The sequence below is a fragment of the Apaloderma vittatum genome, unplaced genomic scaffold (assembly GCF_000703405.1).
Source record: "Apaloderma vittatum isolate BGI_N311 unplaced genomic scaffold, ASM70340v1 scaffold2352, whole genome shotgun sequence".
In the NCBI taxonomy this organism is placed as follows: domain Eukaryota; kingdom Metazoa; phylum Chordata; class Aves; order Trogoniformes; family Trogonidae; genus Apaloderma; species Apaloderma vittatum.
This window is the reverse complement of record NW_009701698.1, coordinates 1-21156: the sequence shown is the minus strand read 5'-3', so window position 1 is coordinate 21156 and position 21156 is coordinate 1. Positions and strand designations below refer to the sequence as shown.

At 39.0% G+C, this 21156-nt stretch overlaps 1 protein-coding gene across 1 annotated transcript; it reads right to left on the bottom strand.

The window, feature by feature from the left end:
• Nucleotides 1-2203: 2203 nt before the first annotated feature.
• Nucleotides 2204-9835, bottom strand: LOC104281277 (homer protein homolog 1-like; the record flags this gene model as incomplete). The annotated part of the gene is made up of 3 exons (XM_009879223.1): nucleotides 2204-2984; nucleotides 8062-8142; nucleotides 9725-9835. Coding segments are annotated over 3 exons (381 nt in total), but the record flags the coding sequence as incomplete, so codon positions are not given.
• Between the last annotated feature and the right edge of the window lie 11321 nt (nucleotides 9836-21156).

Below are 21156 nucleotides of genomic sequence, written 5' to 3'. Positions count from 1 at the left end.
ACATATCCCCATACATTCATCAAAGATAAGATACAACATATAATACCTGTCTCTGGTAAAGTAATGTTTCAAGCAGGCAAACTTTTATCTTAAAACATAAGTGGAGAGGCTACAGTAGGTACAGCCACCTAAGTATGAACTTTAGGTCACAATTTCTAAACACTCACCTACCGTACATAAACATTAAAAATAGTCTTAGCAATAGGATTTTATTTATATGTGCACGTATGTCCACCTTATCCCATATTTCTGTTTGGCAACTCTTTGGGAATTCAAAGGTGCAGCCCTCGGTAATTGTATTACTTAAAAAAAAAAGAGATGAAGTGTATCTACTCTATGAGAAAAGAAATTCTCAAATATCAATTTCCAATTTTAAATTTAATTTCAATAGGAAAATATTAAAAATGTGCACATTTAAATTTTTCCATGTTCTGTATATACATATGTGTGTGTACGTATACATAGAAATACTCATGTACCACACATACTCACAAGATTAAAGTGGAAATATTTCTGTCCACTATTTTCCCACATGTAAATGACATAATATCTTAAAAAATGTCAATAATAATATCATTAAAAATAATATTACATTTATTCAATCATCACCTTTCTTTCTTCATCTTTATTATGTCCATTGAGCATTAGCAGGCCAGATTCTTCTTGCACTTCCACAGATGTTATGCCAGCTGAATGTTGCTGACATCACATCAAAGACACATCTGGTTTAGAGCAGCTGAAGTGACAGGAGAATCAGGCCCAAACATCCCCAAGAAAATTAAAAAGTAGTCGTATCTGCTCAGCTGGACTTGATGAAGATATAGACACCAACGTCTAAAATCCACCGAATGAAAAACATGTAGTTCACCACAAAGTAGCACACCAAACCAAGCCCCCCGCCCCCTCAATAAATAAAATAAGTGCGAAAATACCCTAAAAATATGGAGAAAACTTAAACATTGTGTACATTACATAATGTATAATACATGATGGTTTAGCATTTCACCTAAACCATTTTCCTGACTAGTCAGGGGAGACCTGATAAATCACTGCTAAACAGAAAAAACCCCAGTATTATAGAAATAAAGCATGTATTTCTAATATAAATGAGAACTTGTGTGTATTATATGGTAGATACACACAGTACACACATGAAAACATTTCTCGTTTTGAATAGCATTCTCTAAGTGGAGAAAACTGTGTTGTACAAATTTAATAAGCAGCTAGATTTCTTGTTTAACATTCAAATTAATTCGGGGAGCAAACAAAGGTCCGTGCATCTTTTGACTCTGAAGTCTGACACTCATTCATACAGTTTTAAAAAGCCCTCTTCAACATTACAAGCAATTTATGGCAAGAATATACTTTGATGCAAGACACAAGACACTTGGCTTACCTTTCAAAGAGGTTTTGTGTTGGTTTTTTTTTTTTTGAATAAACTTATTATATAAAGAAATGTGTTTGCCAAAAGTCTGTTAAAATTACATCAAAACAACTTTAAAACCTGCTCACTGAGGATAATTGAATTCAGTCTCCTGTTTTTAAACATTTAGTTAACAGTTCAGAATATTGCCTGGTGTAGTTTCAATAAAGATGTGATATGAAGACCCATAAAAGAGTAAACATGTCTCCATTTCAATTTGCTATGACAACAGAACTTCTAGAAACAGCTTTCTTGGCTGGACAAGTCAGTGTATGAGTAATCTCTCTCAATATGTCTACGGCCTTAATGCAATTGGTAATAAAACAGTGCTCCCCATAAGCCATTACTCACAAAACCTGAAATTCATATGACATTCTGAGAAAGTCTCCTGCAGAACAGGTTAAGAGTTAATTGAACATATATATTCGATATATGTACCAAGGCCAGAAAACAAAGGACTGGCTATTCCTTGTTATCTGTCCACATCAAATTTTACATTTAAAATTCTGAGGGTTTTTTCTTTTTTTTTTTCTTTTTTTTTTTTTTTTTTTTTTTTAACTGGGAGACTCACCTTCTATCATTGGTTGGCTTCCAAATATAGTTAAGTGGAAGATAGTATCTCACTGCAGTTACATGGAATTCATATGAAAAAGTAAAACTTACACTGGACAATATTGTAGAACATCAGAGTAAGCTCCATGAAGAAATACGGTATCTTCCAGTATATATATATATATAGGTGTGTGTATATATATATATAAATGAAAAAAACCAACCAACCAAGCAAAAAGAAACCCAAAGGAAGAACTTTATACAAGCAGTTATAGTAGCTTTGTTTCAATTAAAGATGCAACTCTCTCTCACTCCTGGCAAGAATAAATTGGTAAGGGCACTGCTTCTCCACAGTGCAAAGTATCCTGAGAAATTATTAAGAACAACAAAATACAGGGCTGCCATCACTAAATTCTTGCACAAAATACAGCAATTAAATGTCTTAAATAAATAAAACAGCAGATAACCTATATTGTGTCTATCACAAAAAGGGGATGTGACCTGGGACACTGCTAACTCTTCCACCACTGATAATTAGGAAAGGATTGTATTCAATTACTGGTAATATCTTTCAAGTTATCTGTGGCCAATAATGTACAAGGAGGTAATTTGTATTTCAAGTTTTTTTGTTTGTTGTTTTTAACTTCAACTAGCTACAAGCTGAGTTTTGAATTTTTCTTTGAAATATGACTCCAATTTAAAACAAGCCCTCCCGAGGAGCATTTTCTAATTTTGTGCAACTTTGATGCAGAGCCCAACACAGTCCTATGAAGAGAGACAGTGCATCTTTAAGCTGATTGGCACTGAAATCCCATTTTCTTTAGCTGCATTCTATTAGCTTGGCCAAGTTATCTCGTAACTCTGTTAGTTCAAATATTTTTCCATCAAGAATTTCTAAAAGTGTCTTCAAGTTATTGCGAAAAGCTTCTTGCTCATTCTGACTTTTCTCCAGACGTTGCTCTAGATCAGACAGCTGGCCTTCCAGGTCTTTGTTTCGAATTTCTACTTCCTTCGGAGAAAATACATAACATGTTAATGTGTTGTCTGAACAGAAAGCAGTCTAACCTCCTGCAGGTATTCCTGTGCTATTTTTGTCAACTGGTTTTTAAAACAATTTGTGACCCTCTAAAGTTTCCACTAAGCCAGAATCAGAACCCAAAATGTTACTATGATTGCGTATGCACTACCACTTCCCCCGTTTCTTCAATTCTTCATCTGAAGGACAGGAACTTTTGGAGAGGGATAAAATTTAGTCAGTGAACAATGGATGCAATATAGTTATTTAGGTAAGTTATTGCTTCTGTCATTCAGAAATGTGCCACCTGCTCAAAACAGCTTCTGAAAGGTTTACTGAAGTTCAAGTATTCCCTGATTTAGATTACACGAGTTGCTCAAGGACAGAGTCCTCATTGAATGCTCTCATACAGAAACCCACCCAGAACACTACTTCATGGATGGAAGAGTACCAGCTTACTCCTGCCTCACATCATAGGCTTTTTTTCTGTGGAAAAATTAAGAAGGAAACAAAAACCTGATGCCACTGATCATAACCAAATTAAACCATTGTGTGCATGCGACTCATTCTGCCTCACTGCAGGCTGCCCTGCAGCACCTGCCTTCCAGCTGGGCAGGGGGCCTGAGCCACCAGGGCTGCTCTGACAAGTAGCTCCCATGCCACAGGTGGCAAGAAGACGTGGCAGCCAGTCACACACAGCCAGGGGCATCTGACTCCCAGCAAGCTCAGCCCTCATCCAGCAGGAGGAGGAGAAACTGCCTGGGCCAGCCCGCCGGGACCCACCCCCCACAGGTCTGGAGTAGCGTACAGTCATTTGTCCCATTCATTGCAGGTCTTGTAAATTCACACTGAATTTCATAATTTCAGTTATGAAAAGCACATCCAAAAGTGCTACTTAATGCATCATGTGCCCTTTCCAGCCATTCCCAGGAAAAGGGCATAGTGAATTCATGCTTATGTACATTAACATTATTTCAACACCACTTCCCTTTACAGTGGCTTCATGTCACAAAGCTCTAACAGGCCTGCTTTGAAGTTCTATGAGATTCACACAGCTGTAGCGGGGGAGCTTTGGCAGCAGTAACTGCTCCCTGCAGGAGTGACCCTTCTTTCTGCCATTCCACTCTCCCACTGGTTCTTAAATGATTCTTCTGTCTCCCTTAGAGCTCAGAAATGTACTCATGTTTACATTGGAAAGAGCTCAGCTAGCCAAAAGAAACAACCTGGCCCATACAGAATATATATTTGGGCAGTCAAGAGGAACAGGTGTGGCATGGCAGCCTTGTTTGTGCCAGAGTCCACCCATCCACTGCATCCCTGGCCAGAGGAAGGACGGGGTGGTGTGGCCACTGCTCAGTTTTGGCTCCCAGCCTCTGCAGCTGGGGAGAGCTCTGGGACCCCTGGCAGTGGTGCAGGTGGAATAGGCAGAGCCTTGGAGAGCCCAAACTCCCAAAAACTGTGGCTGCTTTTGCAGCCAAGGGTTATGTCTAAGCTGAACTGGAATATCTCCCTTACTTCTGCTTTATAAATCAGCAAGTTAAAAATCACAGAGTTTTGGGCATTGGTCTTGAACAGCACAACTAGAGAAAGAGGACAATTAGTTTAATCTGCTTAACACTGAACGACACAGTTGCCAAGGCACTAAAGGAAGCTAACTGAAAATATCTGTAGAAACAGTACGAATTAAAATACATATAGGCTTATGTAGTGATTAGTTACCCCACCACCGCTGTAAATGAACAGGCTAACTGATTATAACCCAGCCATACCCTCTGAAGACTCTCCTTCGCTGAGCCTACTTCTGCTCTCTGAACTGAGTACTGACAAATACTACCTGGTGTAGTGACTGCATGGATTCAAGGCCATCTGAGGCCAAGCGACTGCAGTACAGGACCAAAAGGGAAATTCAGGGTCCTCTCAGCCCTGCAGGAGTGACACAGACCTTACTTTAGCTCACAGAAAACTGACTGCTGTTTTCCCATGTCGGCTCATGACGTTCTGCTTCTCCTGTCACTGCTCCTCTTCTGTTCACCAAATGTTTGTCCTCTAGGAATTGTCCTTGTCACTGCTCTCACCCCAGAGATTCTATAATTTCTATAAGCAGGCAAGCCAGCAATGAAAGAGACAACTCTAGAACAAATCTGTGCATACATATACCATTTCATTTTGTGACATCTAGGCCTGAAGAGCATCCCACTGGCCTGTACCTAAGCACTGAAGATCATTTCTCACACCCTCCCTCAGATGCTCTTAAACTGAGGAATTTTTCTGCTGTGAAACACCCAGGTAAAACCCAGGTGGAACACCCACGTAAAATCAAAACCTTTATGTCAGATGTAGGAACTTCCATACAATTTCAGCAAAGCCTTACACTTCATGGCTAGTCCTTGCCCTGTATCTCTTCAAATCAGAAGGGCTCCCTTCTTTTGCTTAAACTTCTGGCTTGCATGTTTTATTTATATTCCTTTCTTGATATCTCTTTCTTAATCCACATATATTCAGCTTCCCAAACATTTCCACACTCTCTCCTTCTTTGTTTTCCCCAATTTATGCTTAACATATTTAATGGTGTATGGGAAGTAAAACTAACTGTAGTTAGCCAGGAGATGCTGCTTTTAACTTCTGGAAAATGTTTCTTCCCAAATTTTACATTTGATCCTTAAACTTATTTAGTCTAGATAAGTATTAATGATTTTTGCAATGCTATTGCCTTAGAAGTTCACTTCCAGCTCAGGTGCGGTTTCTCATTACAAATCAGTCTACCTCAGAACAGGTCCTTTTTGATTAGAAGAAGTGTCCTTGTAGTGTAATCTATTCCCCTAGCTGTGTCATTTCACTTTATTTTTAGTTAATCTCATCTAACAGTAAACTGACTCTTCCAACACCTTCAGGCCCTTTGTAAGGTGTATTTTACACTGCTGTTTTTGGGGTTCATCTTACAGAAGACACAAATCATTTCTCATACACTGTTTTCATTTAGAAGAGAAATAAATTAGTAACAAGTTCCATTTGTTGTTTGCACTGCAATAATCTTTTGTGGAATTCGGTGCAAGGATCCGAATACGATATTCAGACCACACACAACAGCTATATTTAGGAATCAGCCATAGTAATAAAGATATCTTGACTTATTGTGAGAGTCACACTGATCATGACTCACTGGTGTGTCTTTTCTACATCACTAATGAAATCATTAAGTAACAAGGGCCCCGACACTTACCCTTAACAGTGATAAACATATTGCTCTGCCCTGGAATTTGCCAATGATAGAATTCTAATTCATTCCCTGATATGAGTGTGTTAGAAACACAATACACCTTGTAACAGTAATTGCTTCATATAGCATTTTTCATACAGGCTGTATTCTAAAATACTTTAGAGTTACATAACGCACTTGTAAGCATAAAAGGGGAAGAAATAAAGCAGAAGAAAAAAGAGACAAACGGACTGTGGAGACAATCACCCTGAAAACAGACGATGAGTCAACTAAGTGAACAGATGTGAGATGGTTAGTCTGGAGCAGCAGAAGAAAACACTGCTTCACTGACGTCACAGATGCGGGGTGAAGAGGCTTAGAGGCCAGTATAATCAAAGCAGGACAATTACAGCAAAGCAAAACTCAAGATCTTCTAGATGGGCTGCATCAGGCCAGTAATAAGCTTTAAGCTTAAGAAAGGCAACTTTTAACTCAGAACACATAGAACTATCTCCCGAAATTCATCACCCACTACATGACATATGGACATATATAAACAACATATATCCCTTTGGATACTAAAGATATAAATACACCAAAAGGAAGCTACTGACTACAAGGTCAAATTTTACTAAAAACTTAGCATTTCCTAATCTTCTGTCTCTTACTAGTCTCTCGTAATTCTGCTTGTTAAGGATAGCTAATTCTTGGCTCACTATTATTTCTCTTATGATCTTACACTGAAATTACTGTACATGCTACTGCTACAACAATTTCCAAGTTTCATTATAATCTCCCTTTTGAGTCTCCGAGATAAGCACCTTTTCAGATAAAAACTCCCATTTTTAGCCTCAAGCCAGCAACCATTTTTGGAATAGTGCAACAAGCAAGCTCAGGTGCACTCAAAACAATCTTTAAAGATTGTTTAAAGTAATGACATACTTTTTTGAAAAAATTTTACTTAAGAATGGGAAAAATGAATAAATTCATTTATTCCATAGGTGAAAATGAGATTCAGTGAAGTTCCAATTTATATAACGCATTTCAGAAAAACACCTGCTTTACGATTTCTAAGCTGTGCCTAGTCTGATGGGGTTTGCTTTCATTGTGATTTAGGTCAAGCCACAGAACAGCGAGGGTCACTGTTCAGCACTTCAGATTTGGAGCTATTTAATGCCTCAGTTTCCAGTTCAATCAAAACTCTCAAGTATGAATTTAGAGTTTAACCCACCTAAGCTTTGTGTCAGCCTCATTTCAAAGGCGTCACAAGGGAGATATGTATGTATGAGCTCGGATGCAGCAAGGAAAGGTCAAGTGAGGGCACAGTGATTCCATCAAGCTGAGGTATCTGGCTTTACATGCAGTAAAGAAGCAATCAAAAAAACCGACAAAAACGTGATTCTAAATAATTCCAAGACAATGTCAAAGTGTGTTTTTAAAGTCTGTACCACACAAGAAGCCTTAACTTTTACTTTCTCAGTGCACCTTTAAAAACTGAATATAAACTTATCCCAACCTGATGATACACAGCCTGGCAGTTTCAGTGGCACACAAGACCTAAGGGAAGACACTGCAGTGACGAGACCAGAACTGCACAGGACATGGACTGATGAAGGATGTCTGCTAGCCTGAGAATATTCTGTGGACTTCCATATGAAATTTGGGTCGATTCCCTCAGGTAAAAATAGCAACTTAAAGCAGGTGGAAATTTTGAAACGAATTCCTAAAAATCGCCCCAACCCACCACTAACCTAAATATTTATCTAAATAAACCACTAACCTAAATATTTGTTTAGTCAATATAGCTCAAGTTGCTGATGTGAACTCGTCGCTTTTTCCCTTCTCTCTAAATGAAGATAATGCACTATAGCTCACCTGTAACTTCTGGGTCAGAGAATCCCTCTGTGCCTGGAGCTCTCTCGCATTGTCGATTTCTTGTTTCAATCCTTCTATTTCCTAAGGGAGAAGAAACAACCTTGCTAGCAACACCTTACCTGGCTTGGCCTCATAGCAGGTAAGCTGGCTACTGCTTCCTCTCCTGAGCAAGCCATTGCAATGACACCAAAACTGGAAGTTGGCTACTGCCCATCACAGCACATGAAATTTAAGCCCTGCTCTCAATACTCCTGAGTCACAGTCCCAAACAGCAATTCCGTTGTGAATAAACAACAATATAGAGAACGATTTTCTTCTATAGAAGTCCAAATTTTCCTCTCCCACGCAAAAGATCTGAAGCATTATTCTCCTGGAAAATTAAGGGTCCTTGTAATTAGAGAAAAGATTTCACACTTTAAGTTCTATTCAAACCTATTCTTCTCCATTTTTTCAAGAGAAAAATCCAATTTTCATCTGTGATCTTTTTATTATGTCAATAGCAGCAGGGCTGGGCATCAGAAAATTGCCTGCTTTGACCATTGATTTCTGTAAAAAGTGAGTCTAAAAGAAATTGTATCTTTATTTCACCAAGACAGTAATAAGGTACAAAAATGACAAATCGAGATAAAATAATGAATGCAAGAGAAATCTTTTGTTAGCTTACTTTCAGGAGACAAGAATAGAAACAGTTAATGAAACTAAAAGGTATCCAACTTAAAACTATTAAGTACTTTTTTCCGGAAGGGCATATTCACTTCCCATAACTCCTTTAGGAAAGATCTCTTTGCAGCCAACAGCTCAGCATAATTCAAAAGTGAATGGGGACCAAAACGGGAAACATTACCAACCTTGGGCTAAGTATGAGTGAGCTCAGTAAAGGCTTTGCTCCATTTTGGGAGGATATTCTGTAAATACTGTGCCTCTCCCACATCCTCCTTGCAAACAACTGCCCTGCTGGAGGTGAGACCCCGTGAGACACACTGCACGGCAGTGCCCACTGCCTCTGCCACAGAGGGCTCAAGGGATCGAGTCCTTCATAAGTGGCTCCTTCCACCTCCTTTTCCCACCCATAAAGCGGCGATTCTTGATAATTCTGCGGCACAAATCTGCTTTCCTCTAGGACCTGTGCCAGTACAGGTGATACTCCAATTCCTTTCATTTTTTCACTGCTCGTCCAGTCCCAAGGCAGATGGCAAAATAAATATCATTAAGTTCCAGGCTGGGGGCTTGGCATATGTTTAAGGAAAGGGCTGATCTCAGGGATCAGCTATATTAACATAGCCTGAAAAACAGATTGGCCTGACAAAGTCATTGATCAATTACTTGTTCCAAACCCTACTCTGCAGAAAAATGAAAACATGCTTATGACAGCTTCCCTTCTTAGTGAATTTGGACTGCATCTTTTGCTCTGCAGAGAAAACTGATGACTTACTTTCACAAACAGAGATGCTTGGTAAAAGCAAGCAGGAAAACATCATCGTTTTTTTTGTTTTTCAAATACCCAGCCGTATACTGGACTGACCTAATTATATAGATGGAAAAATATTAATAATTTCAAAAAAGCTGAAAACAATTTTACTTTGCAACACCCATCACAAGCTTAATACTGAAAGCCTTTAGAAGTGACATAACAGCAAGCCCAAGAATAAATGTTAGCAAATACCTCTTCTTTTTTCTTCAGCGTAGCCTCCAACTCCTGTATTGTCTGGTTTAACTCTGTTTTATGTGTGTGGACTGCATTGGCTTGACTGCTCACACACTCGAGCTCAGTTACCTGTTGAAATAAGTAGAAGCAACACATACAGAATTCATGTCAACAAATTCAAGGTACTATTACTTCTTTGCATCAACAGCTGCATTTGAAATACACTCTTAGTTCTGGGTGACTCACGTTGATTAAAACTGTTCCTATGAAGCTAGCATAAAATTGCTTAACAAATTGTTTAGCATAAAATGGTTACTATGACTTCTTGTAAACAATAAATTTAATATGTTGCAAGCTGAAAAGAACATTAATTAAAACTAATTAATTAAAATTTTATGAAAGAGGCTGAATTACAATTTCAGAAAACAGTAATGGCTAAATGATTAAACAGATCTGTGTGTCTAACTGAACTCTCCATCTGACACTTTTTAATGTTGCACCATCTTAATCAACTAAGCCACAACGATCATCCACTTCCTAGCAAGCCAATTAATGTTTCATAGCCTCAATTTCTGACTTGGCATAAACAGTGTAATAGCAGACACTTGGGCACCAATGCAGAGCTGCCAACTTCTTACTTCCTCTTGTTTCAGATCTCATCTCTCAGTCACAAAGCCAACAGCTAATGGCACAATTTGAATTTGTAGAGCTCCTCTTTATTAGCAAACAGCCAACACTCTTCATCTGCCCTTGGTAAGTTAAGATGTCTGGCACTGGTATGCCCTTTTTATTTTATTTTTTAACTGAAGAGATGTTAATATTCTGCCATTCACAGGTAAACACTTGTCAAAAAATAGCTTCTGCACTGAAGAAATAAAATTCATGCAGTTAAGAGTCTACACAGAAAAGTCTTTGCTCACGTACCTCACAAATGACATAGCTCAAAATATTAGAGAACTCTCACACTGCATGTTTTGGATGTGTGCACTAAAACCTTTTTGTTTAATAACAGACTGTTAAAATATTAACAATATTATTTAAAACAACTGATTTTTTTTTCCCCAGAAGATATGAGCAAGTCAATCTTACTATACCTACCATAACTAATGAATCATGGAATCACAGAATGATTTGGGTTGGAAGGCACCTAAAAGCCCATCTGCCAATGGGCAGGGACACCTCCCACTAGACTGGGTTGCTCAAAGCCATATCCAACCTGCCCTTGAATTACCCACACAGAAAAGAATTTCCTCCTAATATCTAATCTAAATCTATTCTCTTCCAGTTCGAAACCATTACCATTTGTCCTTTCACTACACTCCTCGATAAAAAGGCCCATCTGTTCTTTCCTGTAGGCACCCTTCAGGAAGGCCGCTGTAAGGTCTCCCTGGAACCTTCTCTTCTTCAGGCTGAACAACTCCAACTCTCTCAGCCTGTTCTCATAACGAAGGTGCTCCAGCCCCCTGGTTGTCTTCATGGCCCTCAAATTTGGCCCAAAACCTCCTTTGAACAAAGTCTTACCTAATTCTGTAATGAAAACCTCTAGGTGTCCATTTAACTGTCTTGGAGAAATAGCCCTTAGACAGAGGACAGGCACTCTCAAGGACAATTCTATTTCTTAGATAAAAAGACATCTTGAGGAACCCAGCTGGTGCCCTCCAGCACCAATGTAGTCTAGCTAGTGAAGCCACTGTGATATCAGTAATTTCAGCCTCTGAACTATCTGTAGGCTCGAAAGGTAAATTACTGTGTGCGGAGTGAAATGAAAGGAAAGCCAAAATGAAATACAAGCAAACTAAAACAAAATCCCTATCAAAATCTCCTTTCTGAGTCACAGTGCATGAACTTCCCCACTGTAACAGCCATTTCTTCTACTGGAAAACTGTGAGTAGACATTTTTGCACATCAGGTTTATAAATGGAGAGAACTGAAATTACACCAAATTCTTGGGATGGATAAGTGGAATGAGGTATTAGAATATAGCCTGGCAACACAACACCCCACTATCTTATTTGCTGGAATTGTCCCAGGAGAAATTTCAGTGCACATGGCAAAAAAGTATTACCAGCTGACTCAGTTTGATATGTCACTGATCTTTACAATGGAAGTCTTAGATAATTTTCTCAGTTTGCTTCAATTGCACAAAAATATATCTATTTTGATTCCTTGTGAGTGCTACCGGTTGTGACTGTTACAGTATTCACCATTGCAAACACACAAACACAAATAAGCAAAACTGGAACACATTGACTGGGCTAATCCCATATCTACACTGTATCTGAACTAACATCTACACACAGCAAAATTCACAAGGTAGTACAAGGTAGTTTAGACTGGTAGGTGACACTGGTGGTCATCTGGTCAAGGCCTCCTGCTCTTAACAGGGCCAATTTTGAAGTCATATTTGGTTTCCCTGGGTCTTGCCTAGTCAAGAACCCTTCACCATCTAGGAGAGCTGCCACAGTTTTATGCAGGTTCCTGTATTTCTGACATTGCAGGTTTATGCAGAGATCTAGCTCATTCTCAAGTTTTTCTGTCGAACTCATTCACCTTACCCACCTTCACCCCTTCTCATGATTAACTTCTTAAACATCTCCAATCTTTTCGGCTGAACTAAGTCTTGAATTGGAGCTGGAAGCCTCTGTGTGCACCCATTCAAGATAACTATTGAAACTGCTTAAGCAAACACAGCTAATTTCAACTGACCAGAGCAGGTAGTGCTCTCAGAAACCTTACTGCCAACAAAGTCAACTGCTGTCAGAAGGGCAATTAATTACCAACAATAAAAGAGCTGTGATGGCTTACTCTGGTCCAGATTTTCTCTGGGCAAACATCCATCTCTTACTGCTCATGCAAAAAAATACTGCATTTTTCAACTGTTGTGTTTATTGTTCATTGAAAAAAACATGAAGCTGGAAAAAAAGAACAAATTCAATCGAACACAAGTGCTTACTTTAATAGCAATCTTATCTAAATGCCTGTCCCTACAGAGATCTGAAAAGATCTCTGTAGATACCTCTGTCAGATACCTTCACGGTTATCTTATGGAAAACTAAAATCACAGAATCACAGAATCACAGAATGTTAGGGGTTGGAAGGGACCTCTGAAGATCATCCAGTCCAACCTTCATCCCAGCATACCTAACCACTACACCATAGCCTCAAGTACTAGATCTACTTTTTTTTTAAACACCTCCAGGGTTGGTGACTCCACCACCTCCCTGGGCAGCCTGTTCCAGTGCCTCACCACTCGTTCAATAAAGAACTTCCTCCGAAAATCCAATCTAAACTTACCCTGACGCAGCTCCAGGCCATTTCCCCTTGTCCTGTCATTAGTAATTAGAGAGAAGAGACCAGCACCAGCCTCGCTACGGCCTCCTTTTAGGGAGTTGTAGAGGGGAATAAGGTCTCCTCGCAGTCTCCTCTTCTCCAGACTAAACAAACCCAGTTCCCTCAGCCGCTCTTATAAATCATATTGTGACCCTTTCAAAAAAATCTGTAGAGTAAGAAGATGGGCTGGAAAACGACCCAATATAAAAAATATGCAATTGAAACAGAAGTAACAAAAAATAAAGCTCTAGGCAAAAATCTGGATAGCATTTACTTGCTCTGTTTCCTTGTTCCAAATTTAATTTATTTTTTCTCATGACCAATGGTCCAAAATATAATTAAAAATAACTGGTTTTGCATTATGCACAGAAGGGGGCAATAAAGGAAGCTAAAATGTTTTAGTCTGACCCTCTCACGCGTTACTTTCAGGGACAACTCCTCATTCAGTGTTTCATGTTTAAGAGCAAGGCTCAATCAATCATTCAAACCTTTGCACAGCAACACTGAGCAATGTACCTGCGATTAAGCGTTGTTTCCAGCACAGAATTCAGCTTGAAAGAACAGTCTTTGAACAAGAATAAATTACACAAGGTTCTTCTATTGTGCTACCGTAAGAGTGCACTGACTTGCTTATCTGAAAAAAGTCAATGCTGTGGCTTCGTATTTGAGACTAAAAAAAAAATAAAAATTGTTCTTAGTACCTGCTGCTTTATTTTGCATTTATCATCCAAGTAAGGATTGCATGCAGGAAAAAAAAATTCTGAAAGGGCTTTTCTGTGGCTATTTAATGAGCTAGCTGTTCTACTATACGGCTGGCATTACACTTAACTGCATGCTTTAGTGAGAAATCACGAGATGAAACAAAACAGCAAGGCAACTTGTTCTGGCAGAGACTAGACTTTCTCCGGACAGACCATTCTAACCTAGGGTCAAGAGCCTATAAATACAGAAGGATGTCAGGCTGAAGTTTTCATTGCAGCAGACAGTTAGCACACACTGGGGTGCTGGGAAGACTGGAGGAGCAAGGCTGTGGGCCATGTAACACAACAAGGAGTAACAGCCTTGATGTGACCTTAAGCTAGCGATTGCCCAAAGAAGACTGAAGAATCTCACAAAGAAAAGAAACCAAATCAAATCACAAAAAAACCACTAAAGGCGATTCCATCACATCCCAATATGGACAGCTACTTCACAAGTAAAGCCTTCAGTTAGACAGAGGCCTGGTCTAGTCGAGAGGTGGTGTCCCTGCCCATGACAGGGAGGTTGGATTAAATGATCTCTAAGGTCCCTTCCAACCTAGGCCATTCTATGATTCTATGAAATAAGTCGAAATGACAGATGTATTTTAAGTGGTCACATTCCGCATGCAATTACTGCCTGAAAGAATTGTGCTATGTTTGCTATAGGTTGATTAATTTTTTTCAAATTACCTTCTTTAGATAACTTTGTACACTTCTGCTCTCACAAAACAGTTTTCATTCAGTACCTTAAATTCAGTACAAACAGATCCTGAAATTCCTTCTAAACTTTATACAGAAATTATTTTGACTACTGCAGAAATGCAAAAAAAGATTAGAACACAGAATCAATTAGGTTGGAAAAACCTTTAAGATCATCAAGACTAACAATTAACCTAACACTGCCACTAAATTATGTCCCTAAGCATCACATCCACATGTCTTTTAAATACTTCCAGGGATGGCGACTCCACCGCTATGCCAGGCAGCCTGTTCAACTGCTTAACAACCCTTTTCATGAAGACATTTTTCCTAATATCCAATCTAAACCTCCCCGGTGCAACTTGGGGCCACTTCTTTCTCTTTTACTGCTTGTTTCTTGGGAGAAGACATCGAACCCACATTACAACCTCCTTTCACGTAGCTGTAGAAAGCAATAAGGACTGCCCTCAGCCTTCTTTTCTCCAGGAAGAACAATCCCAGTTCCCTCAGCCTCTCCTTGTGAGACATGTTCTCCAGGTCCTTCACCAGAATCACTGCTCTTCTCTTGACATGCCCCAGCACCTCAATGTCTTTCTTGGAGTGAGGGGCCCAAAACTGGACACAGGATTTAATGTGCAGCCTCACCAGTACTGAGTACAGAGGGACGATAACTGCACTGGTCCTGCTGGCCACACTATTCCTGATCCAGGCCAGGATGCCGTTGGCCTTCTTGGCCACCTGGGCACACTGCTGGCATGTTCAGCCAGCTGTCCATCAACACCCCAACGGCTTTTTCTACCAGGCAGCTTTCCAGCCACCCCTCCCCAAGCCTGTAGTGCTCCCTGGAGTTGTTGTGACCCAAGGGCAGGACCCAGCACTTGTCCTTGTTGAACCTCATACAACTGGTCTCAGCCCATTGGTCCACCTTGTCCAGATCCCTCTGCAGAGCCTCCCTGCACTCCAGCAGATTGACACTTCCTCCCAGCTTGGTGTTATCTGCAAACTTACTGAGGGTGCACTCGACCCCCTTGTCCAGATCACTGATAAAGACTTTAAACAAAATTGGCCCTAAAACTGAGCCTGGGGTACACCACTCGTGACCAGCCGCCAACTGCATTTAACTTCATTCACCACTGGCCTTTGGGCCCAGCCATCCAGCCAGTTTTTCACCCCTATTACCAACATATTTTCGGTTTAACTGTAGCCTGGTTTTGTATCTCTGACACTATTAACTTGTTGGTTCCTAAAGGTATTCTTATGCCTTCTCTTTACTCTGGAATATAATATACATGGCCTACTAGCCCAGTCAACAGTGCAGAGTGCTCATATGCAAGACTGAATTTACATACTAATTATGTATTTTTAGCTGCTTGAGTTATATCCCTAAATGGATCATAAATGTGACTGTGACAATATTATTTCATCAATAATTCAAGATGAACCTCCTACAAAGAAGAAAGAGCCTTCTGAATTCCACAAGGAGAAGTGATGTTGCATAGCTCAGCAAAACTAGGAATAACTGCATAAAGTTTCACATAATCTATGCAGAAGAAGCTTCGCAGTTCCTCACAGTGGACAGTAAGATGCAAGACAGCATGCAACAAGCCTACCATGAAAATAATTCCAGTATAGCTTTCAAGAATGAAACATGCTGGAAATATTTTTTGTGCTAAGAAATGTGAAAATGCAGAAAACAAGGAAAATTGCTTTTTAAGGTTGCTGCTGAAGAACAAAAAGCACAGTGTAGTATTATTCATATACATCACTTCTGACAGCAAATTAATTATTGTAGTTTCCCAAGATTTACCCACAGATACAATTACAGCCTCGGGGCAGGAGGAGTTCTGTGCACTACCAACAATATTTTTTTTTTTTTGAAGAATGAAAACAAAGATTTTGCTGAAAAGGACACATTTTTCCCTGTGGGCACTGATGCCTCAAGCCATGGAAATATCAAAACATTTTCCACAGTTATTAATTTCTGTAGAGATGAAAGATGAATAATCCATCATCTGCTTGATTTTTGTGAAGAAAGTAATGAAACTTCATCAGGAATATTTGAAAATATAAAAAGTTTACTAATATCAATGCTTTGAGCTTCAGCCATGCATTATTATTTGCAACTGATAATGCTAATACTAACTTCAGGGGATATCCCTTTCTCTGCAATTTAATCAGCAAATACTTTTTCCAACTGTCTGGCCAGATCACGAAATATGTGCAATAGTGAAGAGATACAGATATCTCATCCTTTAATCCTAAGGATTTAAATCCAGTAATTTACTCATTCTCCAGCACTATTTTGGAATAATAGGATATATTTCATTCTATAAAGCTTTGACTACACAAACATTTGCTGGCATGCCTCCCACAAAGTACGGTATCTACAAATAAATAGATCTTAACACTCAGGTTATTTAGAAAGATGACGAGGATGAGAGACTCTTCTGTAAATTATCGTTTTCCCAGAGTGACAGTAGTGTGTTGGTGGTTTGTTTTTATTTTGAATTATAATCTCACATACGACACATTCAGTGAAAATTAATTCCCAATTAAAAGAACTAATGAAATAATTTTGGGTCCTAAATGCAAATGTACTCTAAAACCAAATCAGTGCAAATGGAAAGAGACAGAAAAGACTTGCCTTCAGTTCATTGTACATTAAAAACCTCCAGGTAGACATTCTGATATCAGGAATATAACTGATTCACCTGCTCTGTTTGAAAAGAGACTGTCCTTTTAGTAAAGTGTAACTACCAACCAGAGGTTGAATCTTGATAAAGGCTAGATGTGGATTATTTTTATTAGGAATCACACACAGAAAGCAAGCTGACAGTACATACTGGATTTCAGAAATCCTGTCCTAGCAAATGCTCCAATTGTCTAACATCAAGATTGACAACAGATAAGATTTCAAAAGCAATATGGAACTTAGAATAGCCTAAATGGATATTGGAGTAGCAAAAACATACATTTTAGAAAAACAATACATATCCCGTGAAATAGAACGTTGTATTATTCCTTCAGTATCACGAAATACCATGCAAAGAAGGTGGTGAGCCTCTGCAATGGTTTTTCAAGGATTTGTTAGAAACTAGTTTCACTGTGAGAAGGATACCCAACCTTACAAAGACAATTACAGCCAATGCTGAAAAAAAACCTCTTTTTAGAGGCAAGATTGAAATTTCAAAAATAAAAACTAATCACTGTATTCCCATATCTCTTCTAAAAACTCAACTATAACTGTTAGAACAATTAGTTTTTCCAGATCTTAAGGTGCCATAGAAAATCTTACTATTCCCCAGAACATCTCTTTTGAACATTTGATCAATATTTAACATAGTGACTTGACCTGGCAAGAGCTGCCTTTTTTATTTTTATTTTTTCAGGAGTTTCCAGTGTACCAAGATGTTGCTTGCAATTTTAGATGAAAGGACTGCATACGTAAATATATTAACTCAGTTGTCCATTTCTGTGCACTCAGAATGGTCCATCTGCACACATTTCTTTCAAATAAATGCATAGACAAATACTAACAAAAAGATAGTCCCACTGTTTTTATTACCGTGCCAAGCTACCTGTATCTACCCTGCAAAATGACCGTTTATTTTCATTATAAAGAAACTGCACCAAGTTTCTATCTAGTCACTTGTTAATTATATTATCTTAAGAAGGAAGTTATGCTTAGATAACTTTTTTTCTATAATCATTCAAATAAAACTTAAATATAATGTATGTTTGGATTGTTCAGATGGGGTAGGTGGGACAGTCTTACAGGCAGGATGGCAGGAGACAGGCATCGCATAACAATGGTGCACTGCCAACAATTTTTTGGATAAAAACTCTCTTCAGAAATTTATTGTTACCACATTTTCTGTCACCTTCTTCTGTATTTCTACTTTTACAAAATGTCCTTCCTCGGACACAGAAAACCAACCAGATGATACTCACTGCAGTCCCACAGTGGTACTAGCAAGACTGCTCAGCAAGTATGAAGCCCATGACATAGGCTCTGATTCAGCAAGCAACTTTTACCATATCTGCATGTTCAAAATTTAGTTTTACTATTCAATTATTAATACAGCTAGTGGAAACATGAAGGTGACTGCTCAAGGGTTTGCAAAGGTTTTCTATAGATAATCTGAGCAGACAGCTTATCTAGCATTCCATACTTCTTGTGGACTCTCATAAATGCTTTTAGAGGGTTTTATTTTCTTTAATTAGCACAGAAATAGTAAAATAAAATGACTTATTTCTGTACATTCGTGCAGTTTTTTAATATCCATTTTAACGTTTCTATTAACAGTAGTAAAATCAGGGCCCATTATTTTTCATGTGGTTTTGATGACTACATAAGATGTCCTCGTATGTATTTCATTCATTGAATAAAAGAACCAGAACATAATAGGCTAATTTTATCTTATCTCCTAGGAAATCCTAGTAAAGTAACATGCCAGAATTCAAGAGTTTACCTATCTGTTCTTTTAGGAATACACAAGAGCTTGATCACTTCCCTTGATCTCTTTTTATCTTAAGTTTCTTTTCCTGTAGATGAATGATCTTCAAAGACTGCAGCTGTTACTATTATGCACTGGTGTTATTACTCTGTGCTATTACCCAGTGTCATAAGATGATTTACTTTAGCAGTTAGCATGCAAGAGAAAAATCATAATTTTCATTTTTAAAATGACAAAGAAAGAACTTTGGGTTACTTTCCATAATTCGTATCACCATTCAATCCTTTCCTTTTTGTGGTATCAGGATTAATCTTAGTAACAATGCTATTGTACTTCTCTGAAGAAGCTCACTTTAGGGTTTTTGTCCCTCTTACTGAGCTGTTCTAAACTCATGAATCCCTTTTGACTTCAAAAAGCCATGCAAGCCTACACAAGATGTGTAGGAGTGTTCCCCAACCCCATTTAAGGGAAATCCTTGTTGTTAAGTTGCTTCTGAGCAGATTAGAGGACAAGGGGCTGAGAGCTCCAAGTTAAGCTCTTGATCAGGCATCACATCTTCTCAGAATTATTCTCTTTGTATGTGAGAGGGAAAAATCCATACACTTATTTAGCAAACTTCTGAAAAATACGTCTGACAAAACATCGAAGTACATTATTTCTGCCTTAAGCTCACAATGTATCAGAAGAGAACACAAAACTTTAATTTATTGAGAACTTTGCACTCAGCCACACTGAATCTGTATTCTCTTTTGTCTCAGCTCGAAGTAGTATTAATGTAGAGAACAAATGGAAGAAGGAAGATAAAGGCCCCAGAGAAAGCAAATAAATTCAGGTTAATATGAAAAGCTGAACTGATACTTGAGTAAATCTTATACTTCATCAGAAATGCCGTCAGCACAGCTGGTTAGATGACGGGAGAGCAGTAGATGTCATCCATCTTGACTTCAGCAAGGCTTTTGACACTGTCTCTCATAACATCCTCATTAGGAAACTCAGGAAGGGTTAAATGAGTGGACAACGAGGTGGATGCAGAGCTGGTTGAGTGACAGATCTCAGAGGATTATGGTCAATGGGCAGGATCAAGTTGGAGGCCTGTAACCACTGGTGTTCCACAGGGGTCAGTACTGGATCTGACCTTGTTAAACATATTCATCAGTGACCCAGATGAGGGGACCAAGTAAATCCTCAGCAAGTTCACTGATGATACAAAACTGGCAGGAGTGGCTGACAGACCAGAAGGCTGTGCTGCCATTCAGTGTGATCGGGACAGGTTGGAGTGTTGGGCAGAGAGGAATATACTGAGGTTCAGCAAGGACAAAGGTAAGGTCCTGCACCTGTGAAGGAACAACCCCATGCATCAGTATAGGTTAGGGACAGACCTGCTGGCTCTTGTGCCTAAGAATGCCAATGGTATCCCAGGCTGCATTAAGAAGAATGTGGCCAGTAGGTCAAGAGAGGTCATCCTCCCGCCCTGTTCTGCCCTGGTGAGGCCACATCTGGAATACTGTGTCCAGTTCTGGGCTCCCGAGTTCAAGAGAGACAGGGAATTGCTGGAGAGAGTCCAGTGGAGAGCTATGAAGATGACTGGGGTCTGGAGCATCTCTCTTACAAGAAAAGGTTAAGAGAGCTGGGACTTTTTAGCCTGGAGAAGGCTCAACAGAAAGACTTTATCAATGTCTATAAATGTCTAAAGGGTAGGTGTGGGGAGGATGGAGCCAGACTCTTCTCAGTAGTGCCCAGTGACAGGACACGAGACAACGGGCACAAGCTCAAACATACGAAATTTCATCTCATATAAGGAAAAACTTCTTTACTGTGAGGGTGGCAGAGCACTGGAACAGGCTGTCAGGGGAGGCTGGGGAGACTCCATCTTTGGAGACCTTCAAAACCTGCCTGGATGTAATCCTGTGTAATGTGCTCTAAGATATCCTGCTTTAGTAGGCAGTTTGGACTAAGATGATCTCTGGAGGTCCTTTCCAGCTCTGACGATTCTGTGATTCTATGATTCTTAGAATAAAAAACGTTGGGTTTAATATTATGTAAAACAATTTACAAAGCAAAGTTACAACAAATACTGCTCAAGACAAAAGACCCAGTTTACCACAGCGAAAGAAAAAAAAAAATATATATGTAAGATATATAAGATATGTAAGCTATATAAGCTATGTAAATTATATAAGATATACAAGACATATAAAATAGATATATAAGATATAAGATATAT